This window comes from Ylistrum balloti, unplaced genomic scaffold (assembly GCF_031769215.1).
Source record: "Ylistrum balloti isolate Yb309-2 unplaced genomic scaffold, AGI_CSIRO_Ybal_v1 Utg371384, whole genome shotgun sequence".
NCBI lineage: Eukaryota > Metazoa > Mollusca > Bivalvia > Pectinida > Pectinidae > Ylistrum > Ylistrum balloti.
In genome coordinates this window covers 616,514-636,237 of record NW_026782729.1, presented here as the reverse complement: position 1 = coordinate 636,237, position 19,724 = coordinate 616,514, and the positions used below count along the sequence as shown (strand labels likewise).

At 36.9% G+C, this 19,724-nt stretch overlaps 1 protein-coding gene across 1 annotated transcript in view; it reads right to left on the bottom strand.

The window, feature by feature from the left end:
* Window positions 1-19,724, bottom strand: part of LOC132562239 (myosin-I heavy chain-like) — a 91,221-nt gene that overhangs the window by 57,843 nt on the left and 13,654 nt on the right. The window contains exons 3-6 of the mRNA XM_060226974.1: window positions 16,904-16,966; window positions 12,818-12,961; window positions 6,786-6,894; window positions 1,956-2,533 (exon numbers count right to left, since the gene is read on the bottom strand). Coding sequence (XP_060082957.1) covers window positions 1,956-2,533; window positions 6,786-6,894; window positions 12,818-12,961; window positions 16,904-16,966 — 894 coding nt within the window. The remainder of the gene's footprint in view (window positions 1-1,955; window positions 2,534-6,785; window positions 6,895-12,817; window positions 12,962-16,903; window positions 16,967-19,724) is intronic.

Here is a 19,724-nt window from a genome sequence, read left to right as displayed (position 1 = left end):
ACTGATAAAGTACAAGATGTATGGATCATTTGTATAAAGATGAAATCGGTCGTGTAGTCACTAAAGGGATGCCTGCAGGTGACATTTAGGATTGTCAAATGAAATAGAAATTAAGACTAAAGTAACAATTTAAACACATTTGTGACCTTGACCTCAAAAGCAATTATATGTTCATAATCATAAATTGAAATATATACATACACTCATATTAATGTTTGCTTGGATTATCACCCCGTCAACAGTAGATGAAGATTACCTCAATTAACAACATAAAGGAAGCCCATCACATGCCACAGAGCAACTGCCCAAGGACACAACCAACACAACAGTAACTGCCATGGGTAGGGACAGTCTAACCATACACCTGGAATAATCACCTGAAGTCACATCAATCAACGCTCTACAGCTGAGCTATCAGGGAAATCAATACAACATTTACAATTAATACCAAATCACAACTAAAACCTAAGATTTATAGAGAGAAAGCAACATGACCTTGCTTCTCCCCAACCTCATGTCACTACAGAGGAAGTGGAAAATATAGAACCCTGTAAGAAATTCACAGGAGATAATACCAATGTAGTGTTAAGTGTTACAATCAACAGAGGAAATCTACTGGGCAATAAACTAACCAACCTATCAGGGAGTGATGATCAACATACATGACTAGAACTGTTCATTTGGAGTAGTTCTGTTTGTCTATAGTATTACATTGTAACCTGTTTTTACTCTAATTGTACTACTTTAACCCCATTAGGTGGGAGTTGCCACAGGGTGACAAAGAACAGACTTCAGCTTCCATCAGTGCCTTCTCTGTTCAGTGTCACAGTCACCACCGTTGTCATCGTTCACACTCATGTGCTCGAAAGTTTTCTACTAAATATTGTAATTTTTGAGCTGTGTCTTCAATTCAAAGAAATAGATTACCATAATGGAAAATTTAACATGTTTGGATATGAGAAGTAGAATAATTAATCACTGATGAATAAAGATTTATAACAAAATTACACACTGACATTAGTCTTACCAATCAGCTACAGGTTCTAAAACTCAACACCAAGTAGCTTTAAATCTAACTTATTTATCAATTATAAACATGTGATATATTCTATTATTCTTTGTTAATTCTGTGCATTTCAGGATAAATGTACTATCAAACTGCTGTTTATCAGTGTCAAATAGTGGCATGGCTTAGAATACATACATGCAACTGACACTGTTCTAATAATATCAGATATATGAGAATCATGAAATTTCTGCCATTATGAGGCTATTACACCTTCCCCTTTAGATTTTGTCTTTTCTTTCGATAACTTTGGATTTTTCTCAGTCATCTCTGAGGCTTCAACATTTAGGCCTTGAGCACCGCGGACGACTCCTAGATGGAGGAAACAGCTGGGTGATGTAGTTATTATTCAATGTTTCGCTCTACTGTATCCAACTCTTAACTTGAATTAAAAGTTACCATTCACTGGTGTGTCTAAAAATCTTAGCTCTCTATGTAAGTAATTAGTTCATAATTGACACTATAAGAAAATGAAACTGTATTATGTCCTGTACAAATTTAAAATTGACAGTATTTAAGTTGATCTACTATATTTTTTAAACAGTTTGCAGCTCAGGTGAATTATCTCTGATACACTATATTGGTATTGGGACTTTATTTCACAAAGCAGTGATCATGTCCTTGCATTAGTACTCATTCATAATCACTTTCAAAATCAGTTTTGTAAGCATCCTTAACATTTACAAATTGTTTGTGAAGGCGAAGTGGTATACTATTTCCAAAATATCTGATCCAAGGTCAAGGCACAGTTTCTAACTTTAAGTCAATAATACCAAGGAAAAAGCATTTATTCTCCCAATCATATCGAAGAGGATTCCCAAAAAGGTTTTAATGGATGGGGACCTATACTCATCTTTTGGTCATTGATGATGGCGCTGTGTGTACTCACCTCCTGGAACCTGAAGGGTATACTGGTTACAGTTCCCCGGACTTGGATCTGCCTGAAGAGTAGAGCTTTGGTGAGATCTTCAGGTACAAAGCCTAACATGCCACATATAGTGGTGAGGACACCTGCGTCCTCCTCCAACACTTCACTCCCTTCACCCTCCACCACATCCCCAAACCGCAGATTACCCAGCAGCAGAATGGAAGATAGCACCGAGAATATTCCGTCGGACATTTGTTGGGGAATGTTGAGAACGTTCATGGCCAGTCGTAGGCGGTCAAACATGGTCAAGTCATTGACACCATTGAGTACATAGCAGCCACTTTGATTGAGGTAGGCATAACTTTCCACCGGTTGTATGTGGAACTGTTCCTTAAGATCTGGAGCCGCCTGAGCAGCCGCGATAAATTGATAAAAAACATGATAATTACGTTCATTTGGTGACTGGAATGTGATGCGGGACTGTTCTAACAAATAATCCTGTACTATACAACCCTTTATTTGGCACGAATCATCAAAACACACTTGCATAAATTTTCCAAATCTACTGGAGTTGTCGTTTCGCACTGTTTTGGCATTACCTGTACAACAAAAGAGATATAAAGTTTATATATATATGAACTACATAAACATTTCAGTAATGCACTATTGAAGGTTAGCAACAGATAATAAATCTTGTTTCTTTGGAATACTTCTGTACCTCTACATACAATACTCAGTAGCAATGTTGTCTACTTATCTATCGTCATTAAGAAAACCACCAATGTGGTGCTTAAGTATCCTCGCAGAAACAGATATAAATGTAAGATCTTGTTTGACACAGCATGTAGGTCAATAAATATAAGTTAGTACTGTATCTGATTAATGATTCTAACACTTTGTAAGGATCAATCAATTTCTTTTTTAAACAAAGCCCCAGGGAAGAGGCTTGATAAAAATAGCAGAATTAAGGTAATACAACTCTGTGATGTGTCCTTACTTCATGAAAATCAAATATATGACAGAACCACGACATCATAACAGGACATTTAATTTAATACAAATTTAAGTCATGGACTAGCTGATATTCCTAAATCTTCTTAGAACTACATGCATTTCAGTTCGACAAGAACCATACATTTTTTAAAACGCATTATATGTTTTTTTATTATTTCATAATTTTACTGGTTATCACTTTGAATCAGGAAGTGAAACAGCCCTTGAACATGCATATCCTGGTACTTAATGGTTAAGGAGGAAATTGGGATAACATAGATACTAGATTTACAAGGCACTCTCATTAGCAAAACTTGACTCAGGTTTAAATCTACCTTGGACTCAGCATCTCATCAACATCAAAGAAACTTCCTTGTAAGTCATAGCAAGGACACACCAGACAAGTGGTGGCCAGTCAGTCATATGATATCAATGTAGGTCATAGAATTTCCCTGATGTCTATAGCATGATAATGAGTAATCAGTATGAAATCATAATATTTGTCAGACAATTGTCATATCATTCAAGCAGGACAGGTGAGCTCAGGTATAGGTACCACAAAACTTCTTAAAAGCAATATCATCTAAATAACTGTCTACTACCATGTTATATTACAACATCTGATTCTCATTACTCTAACAATGTTAAAATTATAACAAATGTGGTACCAATATATATACATGAGACAGAGGGGTGTTTATAGCAGTGCAGGAAATGGCACCAGACCTAACCTAACAAAACAGGAAATGACTACTCCATCAGGCTAAGGATATATGTATATGATACACAATAAACATCTTACACAGCCCAATACGCTTATAGTTTGGAACTAGATACTATGAAAGGTCACACTGGTAAGATTTGGAAATTAGAATTCCCATAACATTTGTTCCTTTATTGATTGATCTGTAATGATTTCCAGTCTTACATGAAATATAAATAATAATTCTAAATTATCAAAACTACCACCACTTGTTTCTTAACAGAATACAGGTTATTCTATATGCAATCCAATTCTTAACTATAGTCACTTATCAAATTTAGTACTATCATTTAAAGATAATATTTTTCCTTTTCAACAGGTGTAAAATAATATTAAAGAAATATCCCCTTACTGTATAACATTCTGTACTTTTGTAAAATGATTTAAAATCTAAAACATGTTTGGGTTACGCCTCAGCAATGGAAGGCTTGTGTAATGGGTTTGGAGTATTGTTATTTGAATCAGCTAGGGTCATCTGGAGGCTGGCAGGTTACTAGGCTCCTATATCTATCAACAATACACCCAGTTCAAATTCATGAGTAAGGGGGCACATTTTCTTCATGGCTGTAACTATAAATATTTCTAAACTTACATAATGATTAAATCACATCCTGTATTGAACTGTATCAAGTACCATCTCATTTCTGATTAGTATCTTTACACATCAAGAAGGATTGACAAATTGTTTAACTACATGTCATACACACCAGTTGACAGTCAACATATAATTTGTCTGGTATTGATCAAAGTTGAGGCTTTCTTTCTCTTAGTTATGTTTTGGCTTGACAGTAAGTGTTTGTAATAATGGAGTTGTCTGATGTTCTTGGTCACAAGAAAATCTCTTCAAATCTGCATTTGTGTTTCTTGGCCTGTTATGACTACATCACATAGACAGTGATAAGACTATAATTCTGGAGTTTCATTGTTACTGATATGTTGTCACTGACTTATTCATGAGGTTTTATCCAGTATTTTCATCAAAATTCCTAGAGGTCCTATTTGGCCATCTTTTTACAAAAGCATCTGTTAAGGTTTGCTCAATGAACATTTAGCTCCCCAGTGTGAGTTATCAGATATTTGCTCTTGGTGAATCATTCCTTTACAGTAATCTTTAGTGACTTATTTCAGAAGAAAGGCTAATAAATTTTTGATTTACCAAATTTAGAAGGCTCTTTTTTCAAACATAATATTGCTTGGTACCCATATAGCTAATTAAGGCTATGGTATACACTGTATTGGTTCATCAGATAAAACAAATGTTTATATTTAACTGCACATTGACCAAATTTACCACAGACAGTTCCTACACTTATGTATCAATTGATTCAAATAACTACACAATTATGTTCCTCTAATACCAATGATCCTAATGGTTCCTAGTGTCCCTGATCCCCAAAGTAGGCATCAGTTTGTCTGATGTGTAGCAGTATTATGAGATTGCCTTGCATTGTCGCTGGTTGTTTGGACACATTCATGCTGCCTTTCCAAATGCCAATGTTGTATATAGCAGTCATGTCCGGGGATGAGGACAAGCAATGCCTCTCCAGCATCAGCAGCCAAAACATTCTTTCTCCTAATAGCTCCTACTCACATTCATCAATACTAAATGTTCCCGAGAGTCCCCCAGTTTTAAGTGCCAACCAGTTTACAGTGGACTCTGATCATCAAACAGCTAGATGGAATTCCATCTACTTCATCAAATATGAATCACCCATATTTACAAATCATTTGCAATTCATGTTCCTCCCTTGACTAGCTTCCTAGTGTATGCCATTGCCAAAGAGGTATGTTAAAGAAGGTCATGGACCAGTTCTTTATAGCATGTTCTTGATTATCATATATTCTACAGTTCCTGCTATCAAAACCTGTTTATAAAGACCACTCATGGAAACTCATGAAAAGGTCTTTTCAAGCAGGTGACCTTTATAGAGATGTTGAATCTCTATTAAATATGTAACATTGGGACGCTAAACATCACAGGTATTTAAACACAGTTGACCTTTAATGGAGGTTTGGATATATACAAATCAGCCATTATCAATTGACAAATAAAGTAATAAATGTTGCTGATAATCAGGATCATCTTCTCAAAATCATATGATACTACATTCATGTAAAAATGAAAGTAGAATACCAATTAACTAGCCAAATGACTTAACAGCTCGATCCAATCAGCTGCTCCAACTTCTCGTGTAATATGTAAAACAGTGATTAACTTAGACTAGGAAATGACATAAGATGATAATGTCTGTAACAAAAACTCTATAAAAATGTTGTGCCTTTAATTACACTCATGCAGAATGCACATAAAGCAGACATCTACAGGCTATATTCACATTGAGGTTAGCACGGCATAAACCCTCTCACACACCCTGGCCATGCTTCCATCCAACAATCAATAGACACTTGGTTTTCTTGCATATTTTCTATGGTAGAATTGACATACTGCTGTAATTCTTGTCTGGCTCAAGTAAAATCCAATATTCACAAAGTATGTATAATCACAAGGCAGATTTAAATATATTAATCAATTATCAGTTTTTGTCTTTTTTAAAGCTGCAGGCATTGAATTTGAAAGTGGTGCTTCCGTGCAGCAGTGAGTGATACATAATACAAGCTGCCATTTACACTGGTATATTTAGTACACCACTGCCATTTACAGTGCTACCAGTCTAAAAAAAAATATGCCATTTGCAATTCAAGATGAATACAATTCAGATATCCTGATTCTTACTTCATCTTGTAATTCATTAAAAGATAAATGTTTTATCATAGAAGTGCTACTATCCTATAGAAGTTTCCTACCCAAAGCCCTAGAACTTCTCTAGAACGAAGACTCTTTTCATTCTGAAAGTTCATTTTATGGAAGTAGAAATTAAACCAAATTACCAGAATACTAGGTAAAAGTATTTCACCATGTGTGGATGTGGTAAGATTGTGACTTCTTTAATTACATGATAATTATAGACAGCCATTGATGACAATAAAAACAAAAAAAAGTTTTACTGTTGACTTTGTCTGAGAATCAACACTATATCTGATGGTGTTGAACTGCATTCCCTGGTAACGATCCTAAAGTATCATTATGTACTCACCAAAGGCTTCAAGGACGGTATTGGCCTCCAGAATTTGCTGTTCCACCCAAAAAGACACATGATTGGTTACACTACACAAGTACTGCAGGATAAATTTTGTACTCTCCGTCTGAAACATGGTCACAAAAATATGTTGGTATAGAGGGACTACTAAAATTGGTCAGAAAGTACAAGTATATTTTAAAGTCTGTAAGGACATTAAGGACAGTCTGATATCTTTGCAGTTTTGGATAGATATTTTTATAAGGATAATGGTGTATTGATAACATTAGGACTCAATATATAGGTGTTGTTGTACAGCTGGGAAGGATTCTATGTATAAATTCAGCTATTTACAGCAATGATACAGTTGTGTTTGTCAGGGTTTGTGTTCTTCTTTCGAAAATGATAATACAGACGTATTTTCTGGGGATACAGGTGTCTAATTTGGGTATGTGTTCCTCTATTGACAGCAATTTATAGGTGTTTTTGTTTTGGTTTGCGTTACTCTATTGACAGAGCAGTAACATGTGTCTTTGTCTAGATATGTGTTTCTCTAATTTTGGAACATTTTCTTTTGGTTGTAATGTCAATGAAAAAGAAGTTCTTAAAACACAACCAGTAGCAGTTTAGAGTGTGATGTTTCCATGACTACACAGTCACCTTTATCAGACAAATGACCAGTGTGGAGTGCACTAGCACTGATGTACGTAGTGTTCAAGATGGTAAGAAATCAAATAACTTTTTCCGGTGTACTATAATCCTATGTATACTAAGGTTGAAAATAGCGTGACAAGACAGAAAACAGGTTACATACCGAAAAATACACAGATGGTAACAATGTACTAAAGTCAATTTGGCTACGCTTTGTTTAACACTTTGTCATAGATGTGTGAGAGTCTATGGCATCCCTCATCCCTGTTAACTACAGGTGTTTTTGTTTGTGTTTGTGTTTTTCTTTTCTATATCAATGATACAGGTGTCTGTGTCTGGTATGTGTTTCTGGCATCTGTCAACAGTGGTGATACAGGTGAGTTTGTCTGGGTATGTGTTCCTGACATCTATCAGAAGTAGTGATACAGGTGTGATTGTCTGGGTATGTGTTTCTGACCTCTATCAACAGTGATGATACAGGTGTGATTGTCTGGGTATGTGTTTCTGACCTCTATCAACAGTGGTGATACAGGTGTGTTTATCTGGGTATGTGTTTCTTACCTCTATCAACAGTGGTGTTACAGGTGTGTTTGGGTATGTATTTCTGACCTCTATAAACAGTGGTGATACAGGTGTGTTTGTCTGGGTATGTGTTTCTGACATATGTCAACAGTGGTGATACAGTTGTGTTTGGGTATGTATTTCTGACCTCTATCAACAGTGGTGATACAGTTGTGTTTGGGTATGTGTTTCTGACCTCTATCAACAGTGGTGATTCAGGTGTGTTTGTCTGGTTATGTGTTTCTGACCTCTATCAACAGTGGTGATACAGGTGTGTTTGGGTATGTGTTTCTGACCTCTATCAAAAGTGATGATACAGGTGTGTTTGGGTATGTGTTTCTGACCTCTATCAACAGTGGTGATTCAGGTGTGATTGTCTGGGTATGTGTTCCTGACATCTATCAACAGTGGTGATACAGGTGTGTTTATCTGGGTATGTGTTTCTTACCTCTATCAACAGTGATGATACAGATATGTTTGTCTGGGTATGTGTTTCTGACCTCTATCAACAGTGATGATACAGGTGTCTTTGTCTGGGTATGTGTTTCTGACCTCTATCAAAAGTGGTGATACAGGTGTGTTTGGGTATGTATTTCTGACCTCTATCAACAGTGATGATACAGGTGTCTTTGTCTGGGTATGTGTTTCTGACCTCTATCAAAAGTGGTGATACAGGTGTGTTTGGGTATGTATTTCTGACCTCTATCAACAGTGGTGATACAGTTGTGTTTGGGTATGTGTTTCTGACCTCTATCAACAGTGGTGATTCAGGTGTGTTTGTCTGGTTATGTGTTTCTGACCTCTATCAACAGTGGTGATACAGGTGTGTTTGTCTGGGTATGTGTTTCTGACCTCTATCAAAAGTGATGATACAGGTGTGTTTGGGTATGTGTTTCTGACCTCTATCAACAGTGGTGATTCAGGTGTGATTGTCTGGGTATGTGTTCCTGACATCTATCAACAGTGGTGATACAGGTGTGTTTATCTGGGTATGTGTTTCTTACCTCTATCAACAGTGATGATACAGGTGTGTTTGTCTGGGTATGTGTTTCTGACCTCTATCAACAGTGATGATACAGGTGTCTTTGTCTGGGTATGTGTTTCTGACCTCTATCAAAAGTGGTGATACAGGTGTGTTTGGGTATGTATTTCTGACCTCTATAAACAGTGGTGATACAGGTGTGTTTGTCTGGGTATGTGTTTCTGACCTCTATCAACAGTGATGATACAGGTGTGTTTGTCTGGGTATGTGTTTCTGACCTCTATCAAAAGTGGTGATACAGGTGTGTTTGGGTATGTATTTCTGACCTCTATAAACAGTGGTGATACAGGTGTGTTTGTCTGGGTATGTGTTTCTGACATCTATCAACAGTGGTGATACAGGTGTGTTTATCTGGGTATGTGTTTCTTACCTCTATCAACAGTGGTGATACAGGTGTGTTTGGGTATGTATTTCTGACCTCTATAAACAGTGGTGATACAGGTGTGTTTGTCTGGGTATGTGTTTCTGACATCTATCAACAGTGGTGATACAGGTGTGTTTATCTGGGTATGTGTTTCTGACCTCTATCAACAGTGGTGATACAGGTGTGTTTGTCTGGTTATGTGTTTCTGACCTCTATTAACAGTGGTGATACAGGTGTGTTTGGGTATGTGTTTCTTACCTCTATCAACAGTGATGATACAGGCGTGTTTGTCTGGGTATGTGTTTCTGACCTCTATCACAAGTGGTGATACAGGTGTGTTTGGGTATGTATTTCTGACCTCTATAAACAGTGGTGATACAGGTGTGTTTGTCTGGGTATGTGTTTCTGACATATGTCAACAGCGGTGATATAGTTGTGTTTGGGTATGTATTTCTGACCTCTATCAACAGTGGTGATACAGGTGTGTTTGTCTGGTTATGTGTTTCTGACCTCTATTAACAGTGGTGATACAGGTGTGTTTGTCTGGGTATGTGTTTCTGACATATGTCAACAGCGGTGATATAGTTGTGTTTGGGTATGTATTTCTGACCTCTATCAAAAGTGGTGATACAGGTGTGTTTGGGTATGTATTTCTGACCTCTATCAACAGTGATGATACAGGTGTCTTTGTCTGGGTATGTGTTTCTGACCTCTATCAAAAGTGGTGATACAGGTGTGTTTGGGTATGTATTTCTGACCTCTATCAACAGTGGTGATACAGTTGTGTTTGGGTATGTGTTTCTGACCTCTATCAACAGTGGTGATTCAGGTGTGTTTGTCTGGTTATGTGTTTCTGACCTCTATCAACAGTGGTGATACAGGTGTGTTTGTCTGGGTATGTGTTTCTGACCTCTATCAAAAGTGATGATACAGGTGTGTTTGGGTATGTGTTTCTGACCTCTATCAACAGTGGTGATTCAGGTGTGATTGTCTGGGTATGTGTTCCTGACATCTATCAACAGTGGTGATACAGGTGTGTTTATCTGGGTATGTGTTTCTTACCTCTATCAACAGTGATGATACAGGTGTGTTTGTCTGGGTATGTGTTTCTGACCTCTATCAACAGTGATGATACAGGTGTCTTTGTCTGGGTATGTGTTTCTGACCTCTATCAAAAGTGGTGATACAGGTGTGTTTGGGTATGTATTTCTGACCTCTATAAACAGTGGTGATACAGGTGTGTTTGTCTGGGTATGTGTTTCTGACCTCTATCAACAGTGATGATACAGGTGTGTTTGTCTGGGTATGTGTTTCTGACCTCTATCAAAAGTGGTGATACAGGTGTGTTTGGGTATGTATTTCTGACCTCTATAAACAGTGGTGATACAGGTGTGTTTGTCTGGGTATGTGTTTCTGACATCTATCAACAGTGGTGATACAGGTGTGTTTATCTGGGTATGTGTTTCTTACCTCTATCAACAGTGGTGATACAGGTGTGTTTGGGTATGTATTTCTGACCTCTATAAACAGTGGTGATACAGGTGTGTTTGTCTGGGTATGTGTTTCTGACATCTATCAACAGTGGTGATACAGGTGTGTTTATCTGGGTATGTGTTTCTGACCTCTATCAACAGTGGTGATACAGGTGTGTTTGTCTGGTTATGTGTTTCTGACCTCTATTAACAGTGGTGATACAGGTGTGTTTGGGTATGTGTTTCTTACCTCTATCAACAGTGATGATACAGGCGTGTTTGTCTGGGTATGTGTTTCTGACCTCTATCACAAGTGGTGATACAGGTGTGTTTGGGTATGTATTTCTGACCTCTATAAACAGTGGTGATACAGGTGTGTTTGTCTGGGTATGTGTTTCTGACATATGTCAACAGCGGTGATATAGTTGTGTTTGGGTATGTATTTCTGACCTCTATCAACAGTGGTGATACAGGTGTGTTTGTCTGGTTATGTGTTTCTGACCTCTATTAACAGTGGTGATACAGGTGTGTTTGTCTGGGTATGTGTTTCTGACATATGTCAACAGCGGTGATATAGTTGTGTTTGGGTATGTATTTCTGACCTCTATCAACAGTGGTGATACAGGTGTGTTTGTCTGGTTATGTGTTTCTGACCTCTATTAACAGTGGTGATACAGGTGTGTTTGGGTATGTGTTTCTTACCTCTATCAATAGTGATGATACAGGTGTGTTTGTCTCGGTATGTGTTTCTGACCTCTATCAACAGTGGTGATACAGGTGTGTTTGTCTGGGTATGTGTTTCTTACCTCTATCAACAGTGATGATACAGGTGTGTTTGTCTGGGTATGTGTTTCTGACCTCTATCAAAAGTGGTGATACAGGTGTGTTTGGGTATGTGTCTCTATGTTGACATTGATAATACATGTGTCTTTGTATAGGTAAGTATTCTTCTGTTGATAGTGGCAATACAAGTGCTTTTGTCTGATAGGTTTTCCTCTAATGAGAGCTATAACACAGATGTCTTTGTCTGGATACATGTTCCTCCATTGACAATGGTGACACAGGTGTCTTTGTTTATTTACATGTTTTTCTGTTGATGATGATACAGGTGTCTCTATTTGGTTATGTGCCTTTATCAAAAGTGGTATGTGATACAAGTGTCTTTGGTTTCATTGGAATCAGTGTGTGTATGGAAAGTATCATATGATGGCAGTCTCGTTATAAAGCTGTCTATTCATGAAGATAATGTCTTTTTATATGAGCAAGGGTTCATCTGATCGATGAACAAGGAAATAATAATGCCAACTAGCAAAGGTCATAGCAATAGGAAACAAGTGGTGTGAAATAACGCTTATCAGAAAGATGGGGCTGTACGTGATGGACCAGGCAAGGACATCTGGGAAAACAAAACATCCATTTCAGGCAAACTGACTGTGCACAAGTGCAGGACTGTTTGAGGTTATCAGAAATACAATCCACTCTGACCCTTTGTCCCTCCATGTGATTACATTAGATAGTCCCCATCGAGACCTACACAACAATTCTATTTCTGGTCTAATCAATGACCTTGTCCACCAAACAGATGGTTAGTCAACCCTTCCAATACTGGACACACAACAGATGGTCAAGTTCACCCCACAGTACTGTTTAACTACTCAATTGTTGTTTAACTGGGTTTGATATCTTCATTCTTACTTTAAAATGGCCATTAATATCCTAATCTTGAATACATATTTGGCAATTTATTGATATTCTGCTTCTTGAACAGCAATATGTTAGTATCATCTCACTATCACAAGCCTAATCAAGCAAGAACACAATGATGTCAATGATTCATCAGAAGTACACAGACACATGAATTTTATATATAATCAATAGTAGATCCCTTCTCAAGGACTAAGAGCATTGGCAGCTTGTGATGTAATTTAATGTTTTATATGAGTTATGGACAAGACGGTACCTTTCCTGCCCCACTCTCTCCACTGATAATACAGGACTGGTTCACTTCTGTAGTACGAAGACTCTGAAAGGCTGCCTCACTGATAGAGAAAATGTGAGGCTCCACCATGCTCATCTTCTTCCCATGGAACTCGGACACATCCTTCTGTCAATATATATATAGATAACTTTGTTATAATCACAACCTATGTGGCCCGATAGTTTTATAAAACTTAATACCCAATAAGAATTAGTTAAAAGAAATATAACTTCATATTGATAACTTCTTCTATTGCAGTAAATAACCATATTTATCAATTATGTAACAAATGGAGTGAAATGTCTTTAACATAATCAATGTAATATTCTCATCGAAGGACTAAATGTACACAAAATGATTTTATTTTACTATATAGCTTCCCCTAGCTAACTAATAAATACTTCATCTATAGTCAAAGTAACTGTCTAGATATACAGTATAATATTTACAGGTGAATAATCGACAAACATGGAAGAGAAGTGATCAGATACAACACATATTATGTCCATTGTCTTTGTTCTACTAACTGCTCTGAAAGTTAAAGACAGAAATACAACAATATATAATTAATTAGACATAAACAAAGAATTTGTTTTCAGTTTCTTCCTTTTATTTGTTTTTAAATAAATCTACTCATTTAAAATATAGCCAAATATAACCTTGACTTGTGACATTGAACTATGAGGTGGTGAACATCATCAGATTCATCATCAGATTCATCATCGTTTCAGTGGCTGTTAGTAGGGTGATACAGAACTACAATATAATGGTTTTGCTGTAAGCTAATTGTATCAATGCACATTAAAATATCAATCCTCTCCATTACTGCACCAAACACTGCCCCATAAGAGCCTCCCTGGCCAAGTCTATGTGCTCCCATGCTTTACCACCCTAAAAGGCCTATATTCCCTTATTAGTCATCACCTAAACAGTGGATGCAAGATGATCTCAGGAGCTGGAATTCTTTTTTTTTTTTTCAAACCCAAAACCGGTCGGTAAACTGCCTTTGCTTGTTTTACAACAAACATTGAATCAATATCAGAACACATGGAGCCTGGCGGACTGTGTCTGGGACAGGACCATACTCTATAACCATCAGTAACAACTACTTAAATCTTAATTCAAGGCAATTACCATATCAGAACCTAGACAATCTCGTCACAGTCTCTATCACTTCAAAGTGAAAAATAGCAACAATGAGGTGCAGACCAATCATGACGTCACATCAACATTCAGCCTATCGTAGATCTTTGAAGCAGGATCCAAATGTTTGTTGTACAGGACGACTAGAAATCCATCAAAAAGCACTAACAAGTTATATCAATATGTATCAGAGTAACACAGTCGATTTCAACAAATATATCAACAAATTGTGCCTAAAACCATATCTGTGGCTAAAATCAAGGACTGTAATGTACAGTTTTGATACAATGCATGCATCTTCATCTCCTCTTTGCAGTTTGGTAGTGCAGTACGCTAAGTAGAATGAAAACTAAGCTGAAATCTTTATTTTTCACTGTTATGGATTCGCCATCACTATACACAACAGAACAAGTGGCCAAAAGAGCCTGCATTGCTCATCTGGTATTCAATGCTATTCACGAATGCATATTTCACATCACTGACATTCAAAGTCTTAGACCAACATGAGCTAAAACTTAGCAAAGTTGATCTATTTGCAATAGAATCCTATTGATGGATTCACTATAGCAAAATTCTAAATATAGGCAATACTGTACATTTAGGAAACAAAAGGGGGAAGAAAAAATAGCTTGTATAAAATGATGGCATTGATATAGAGGTTTGATGATTTTGTTTTGTATAGTAATGGGAGCAGAAACAAGTAACCTTTATAAACAGGTATTATACTGATGACCTTCATGGCAGGTTTGACTGTAAAACGTGCCAAAATATTGCTTGACAGTTTATAACAAGAAGGTATATATTTAGTATATTGACCTATAGACATTTCAGCAGCACATCAACTTGATAAGCAATTCAACTTTTAGCCCCTTCAGGAGAAGAAACAAGCATGAAACACATTTGAAAACAAATGAAACATGACTAATGTATTTGAGGGACTGACCCGTCAGTCTATCAACTGTTACACAAACCATTATAAAACGGACATAAAGTTTAAGGAATATAATGTACCTAACCTGCTGACACTATAAATTGTACATGGTGCCTTAAAACGTCACTTGACATTTAAAACTTGTTCATCTTCACACCATAAATAATTTTACAACTCCATAAACCTACCTTCACTTAAGTGACACACCAGTAAGTTTGTCTTGTGTTACCTTACTGACTACAAATCTACAAACCTTACTAAATTGACATACCTACCACACTGACTACAAATCTACAAACCTAACTGAAGTGACACACCTACCACACTTACTACAGATCTACAAACCTTACAGAAGTGACACACCTACCACACTGACTACAGATCTACAAACCTTACAGAAGTGACACACCTACCACACTGACTACAGATCTACAAACCTTACTGAAGTGACACTTACCACACTGACTACAAATCTACAAACCTAACTGAAGTGACACACCTACCACACTTACTACAGATCTACAAACCTTACAGAAGTGACACACCTACCACACTGACTACAGATCTACAAACCTTACAGAAGTGACACACCTACCACACTGACTACAGATCTACAAACCTTACAGAAGTGACACACCTACCACACTGACTACAGATCTACAAACCTTACTGAAGTGACACTTACCACACTGACTACAGATCTACAAACCTTACAGAAGTGAAACACCTACCACACTGACTACAGATCTACAAACCTTACTGAAGTGACACACCTACCACACTGACTACAGATCTACAAACCTTACAGAAGTGACACACCTACCACACTGACTACAGATCTACAAACCTTACAGAAGTGACACACCTACCACACTGACTACAGATCTACAAACCTTACTGAAGTGACACTTACCACACTGACTACAGATCTACAAACCTTACAGAAGTGAAACACCTACCACACTGACTACAGATCTACAAACCTTACTGAAGTGACACACCTACCACACTGACTACAGATCTACAAACCTTACAGAAGTGACACACCTACCACACTGACTACAGATCTACAAACCTTACAGAAGTGACACACCTACCACACTGACTACAGATCTACAAACCTTACTGAAGTGACACCTACCACACTGACTACAGATCTACAAACCTTACTGAAGTGACACCTACCACACTGACTACAGATCTACAAACCTTACAGAAGTGACACACCAATAAGTTTGTCTTGTGTTACCTTACTGACTACAGATCTGCAAACCTTACTAAAGTGACATACCTACCACACTGACTATAGATCTACAAACCTTACTGAAGTGACACACCTACCACACTGACTACAGATCTACAAACCTTACTGAAGTGACACCTACCACACTGACTACAGATCTACAAACCTTACTGAAGTGACACACCAATAAGTTTGTCTTGTGTTACCTTACTGACTACAGATCTGCAAACCTAAATAAAATGTCAGACCATTGAGCTTGTCTTGTTTTACCTAACTGACTACAAATCTACAAACCTAACTGAAGTGACACACCGACCACACTGACTACAGATCTACAAACCTAACTGAAGTAACACACCTACCACGCTGATTACAGCTCTACAAACCTTACAGAAGTGACACACCTACCAATAAGTTTGTCTTGTGTTAATAGTTTTTGTAACTAGAGTTCTGCAAACCTAACTGGAAACAGATTACTGTGACATAATTGAGATGATACATAATTGATATAGAACATGAATAGTGTATCTGTTTCTGATTTTCAATTGGTCAAAATGTACTTAAAAAGGTTAACCTTAACTTGTTTCCAGATCCAATGCCTTTGTACTTTGTCTGTTTTTCAAGTAATGGAATGAAATAAAGATTATACTAAAAGAGAAGACATGTATTTATAGATTTCCTTATTTGTACCTAGCTAGACAAAAACCATCAAATCTGCAGTAAAAAGAAAGTCATAAGGATAACAACTTACCTGTTCATATATTGGTAATTCTTTGTAAGGATTTACTGCCACAAGAATGGACCCTGTGTAAGTCTGTCAATGATGTTAAGGTCAGTTTTTTTCATCAGAAACACAACAAAAGCAAAAGCAAATACAATTACGACATTTTCAATATGTCATTCTACAACAATGAAATTTGTATACAACATGTGAATTCTAAAAGCATTCAGTTAAGGGAATATAAAGGATTTCATTAATACATCTATATGCATGTATCATTTCATGGCTTTGTTGATGTTATATAAAGTTATCCTTTATCTTCATGTTCAAAGTAATTGTTGATATTAACTAAGATCCAGTATATATGCTCTACAGTACTGTTAAAACTAATGCAATGTTTCGTTTGATATCATAAATGAATTAACAGTAGTATATGCAAGAGATCATGGGGAAAGTTTCATCTTGTCACCAGTTTAAACATGTTGTAAATCAAATTTGGATTTCATGCAATATTTGCCAACTGTCAGTTGAAATTTAGCTTGGAAGTCAATTATATACCATTCATTGGGGTGCTAGGCCATGCATTCAATCATCCAAGTGCTGACCATGCCTGTTGCTGCTTAAGTTTGAAACATGGCTGTAACACTTAATCCCATAGCCAAAAAAAAAAAGTTCTTAAGACTTGTGCAACTGAAATGTCTTTATCAATTAACTATCACAATACCCTAGCCCTTGTCCCTGATAAGCATCAAATAGAGCTTATAGGGTTCAACCTGGCATCCTCAACATACTTAAATGTCACCACTTGTTGTTATAGTGGTGCTACATTAGCACTAATCACTCCAGTCCTCAAGGAAGTCTTCAGGATCATTGTACTTATAGTTTATGCTGTCCATGGGCCACCCTTCAGGATACCATGCTCTTTCACTTTCACTGGTTGGGGGCTTTGGACACTTATATGCAACTCAAATGCTGACATCCAGAAATGACCACATTTAGTTTTAGCCTTAGTATGTGCAAAGAAAATTCAATTTTATCTAAAAACGAACCTTACCTATCAAAACATGTTTGTAAAATTAAAGTGCCACATTAAAACATTTCCTGGTGCAAGTTTTTATCAATACTGCTTCCCACAACTATGTCAATCAGCTACCTATGTGATGTTATCTTTCGATATCAGTACACAGCAATGTTAGCTTGAAAACTGGACATGTGCTGTGTCTGTTTACATACTACAGGAGTATGTATAACTAACATGGAAAATCAGAATCCCCAACCTTTTTAAGATGAATTTCAATTCCCCCAATTTAAGTTATGTATAGCCTACAGCTGAAGATTTATCACATATTTTACAAGCTCTATTTGCAAATGGGTCCCGACTGGACAAAACCTGATCAAAGAGAGAAATCATGTGTAATGATCCCCTATGTGTACAAGGAGGTACAGAAGGTGCCAATGTGCACATGTTTGTCTGGTAATGTACAGGTGGAGGTGATTACTTTTCTAACCTGACATCATATCACACTCAAGTAGTACTTAAGGTCTACTGGCTGTGCAGACAGGCCCTCTGTATATGCTATTTAACATGTTCTATGGAGTAGGAAGGGAAGTCTGGTTATTTAACTTGTAGGCAAAATCAAAATGTTACTGATTTAATGCAGGCAAAGCCAAGAGCCTTAGTAATGTATACATACACAAACATAAGGTGTACAAGTACCTAAGCCATGCCAGGAGGGGGAACAGCTGACCCTGCTATTATGTGCTGTATTAAAAGAAACTGTAAAACGAGGATGTTCACTGTCAGCCATGTGTGGTAAATTTAATCCATGTACAGAGATATGTTATCACAAGCTTATTGCTGCTCCAAAACATTGGAAACTCAATCTGTAAGGTATTTATTACTCTTCTGTAATGTTCTTGATTGAAACCAACAAATCTATGATGCATCACAGGATCTTTGAATAAATGAAAGATACCAGTAATGTTGTTTTAAACAAAATAAAATGCCTATACCCTGAAATTCATGTTTAACCAGACTTTCCAGAATATACACATATTCTGGTACTGAGGCTGGAGGGACAGAGATCTAGAATAAACAGAATCAAAGAAAACAATTTACTGGATAATTGGGATTATTTTATAACACAAACAAATTAACCATAAAATTTGAAGTGAATGGTCTGAAACGCATTAATCTGTAATTACAATCACCTAAATCAATAGGAATTGGTCTCCACTTGCCATAAATTACATTGTTACCATACATCAACAGCGAATCAACTGATAATGTGCCCTGTTCAGAGTGGGAAAACACAACCGTTCCCAGAAATCAATGTTAGAGTGCTTGAATCCATGTTGATGTACGCAAAGAAAAAAGTTGTATGGGTTTATTTTGTTGATTTTCTCAGACAGGCATAATTACATCGCTTAGTGTAGAGCTCAAACACACAACTGACCCAAAAAAATGAAGCAATCATTTATCAGTGATTATAAAATCAAGCATAAATGTCAGTCAGAAATATGACAACCTGATACTTTGACCATTCAAATTTCTTCCATTTGGTACAGTATACATATCTGACCAACAAACCAGTGGTCCAAAGGTCAAATAATGATCACATTCATGACTCCAAGAGTATCACAGAGTGTTGACATGATGTGTTTGCATATGAACTTGAAATTGTAAACCCATATTTTGTTTGATATGAAACAGCTATATACATGTACCTCTTGACTAGTGACATTTCTTCAATTCGTAACTGGAATAACACAACAATGTCGACAACTTTTAGAAACATATCAGAAAGCACGTACCTACTGTTACAAGTACATGCACATTGAAAGATCTAAA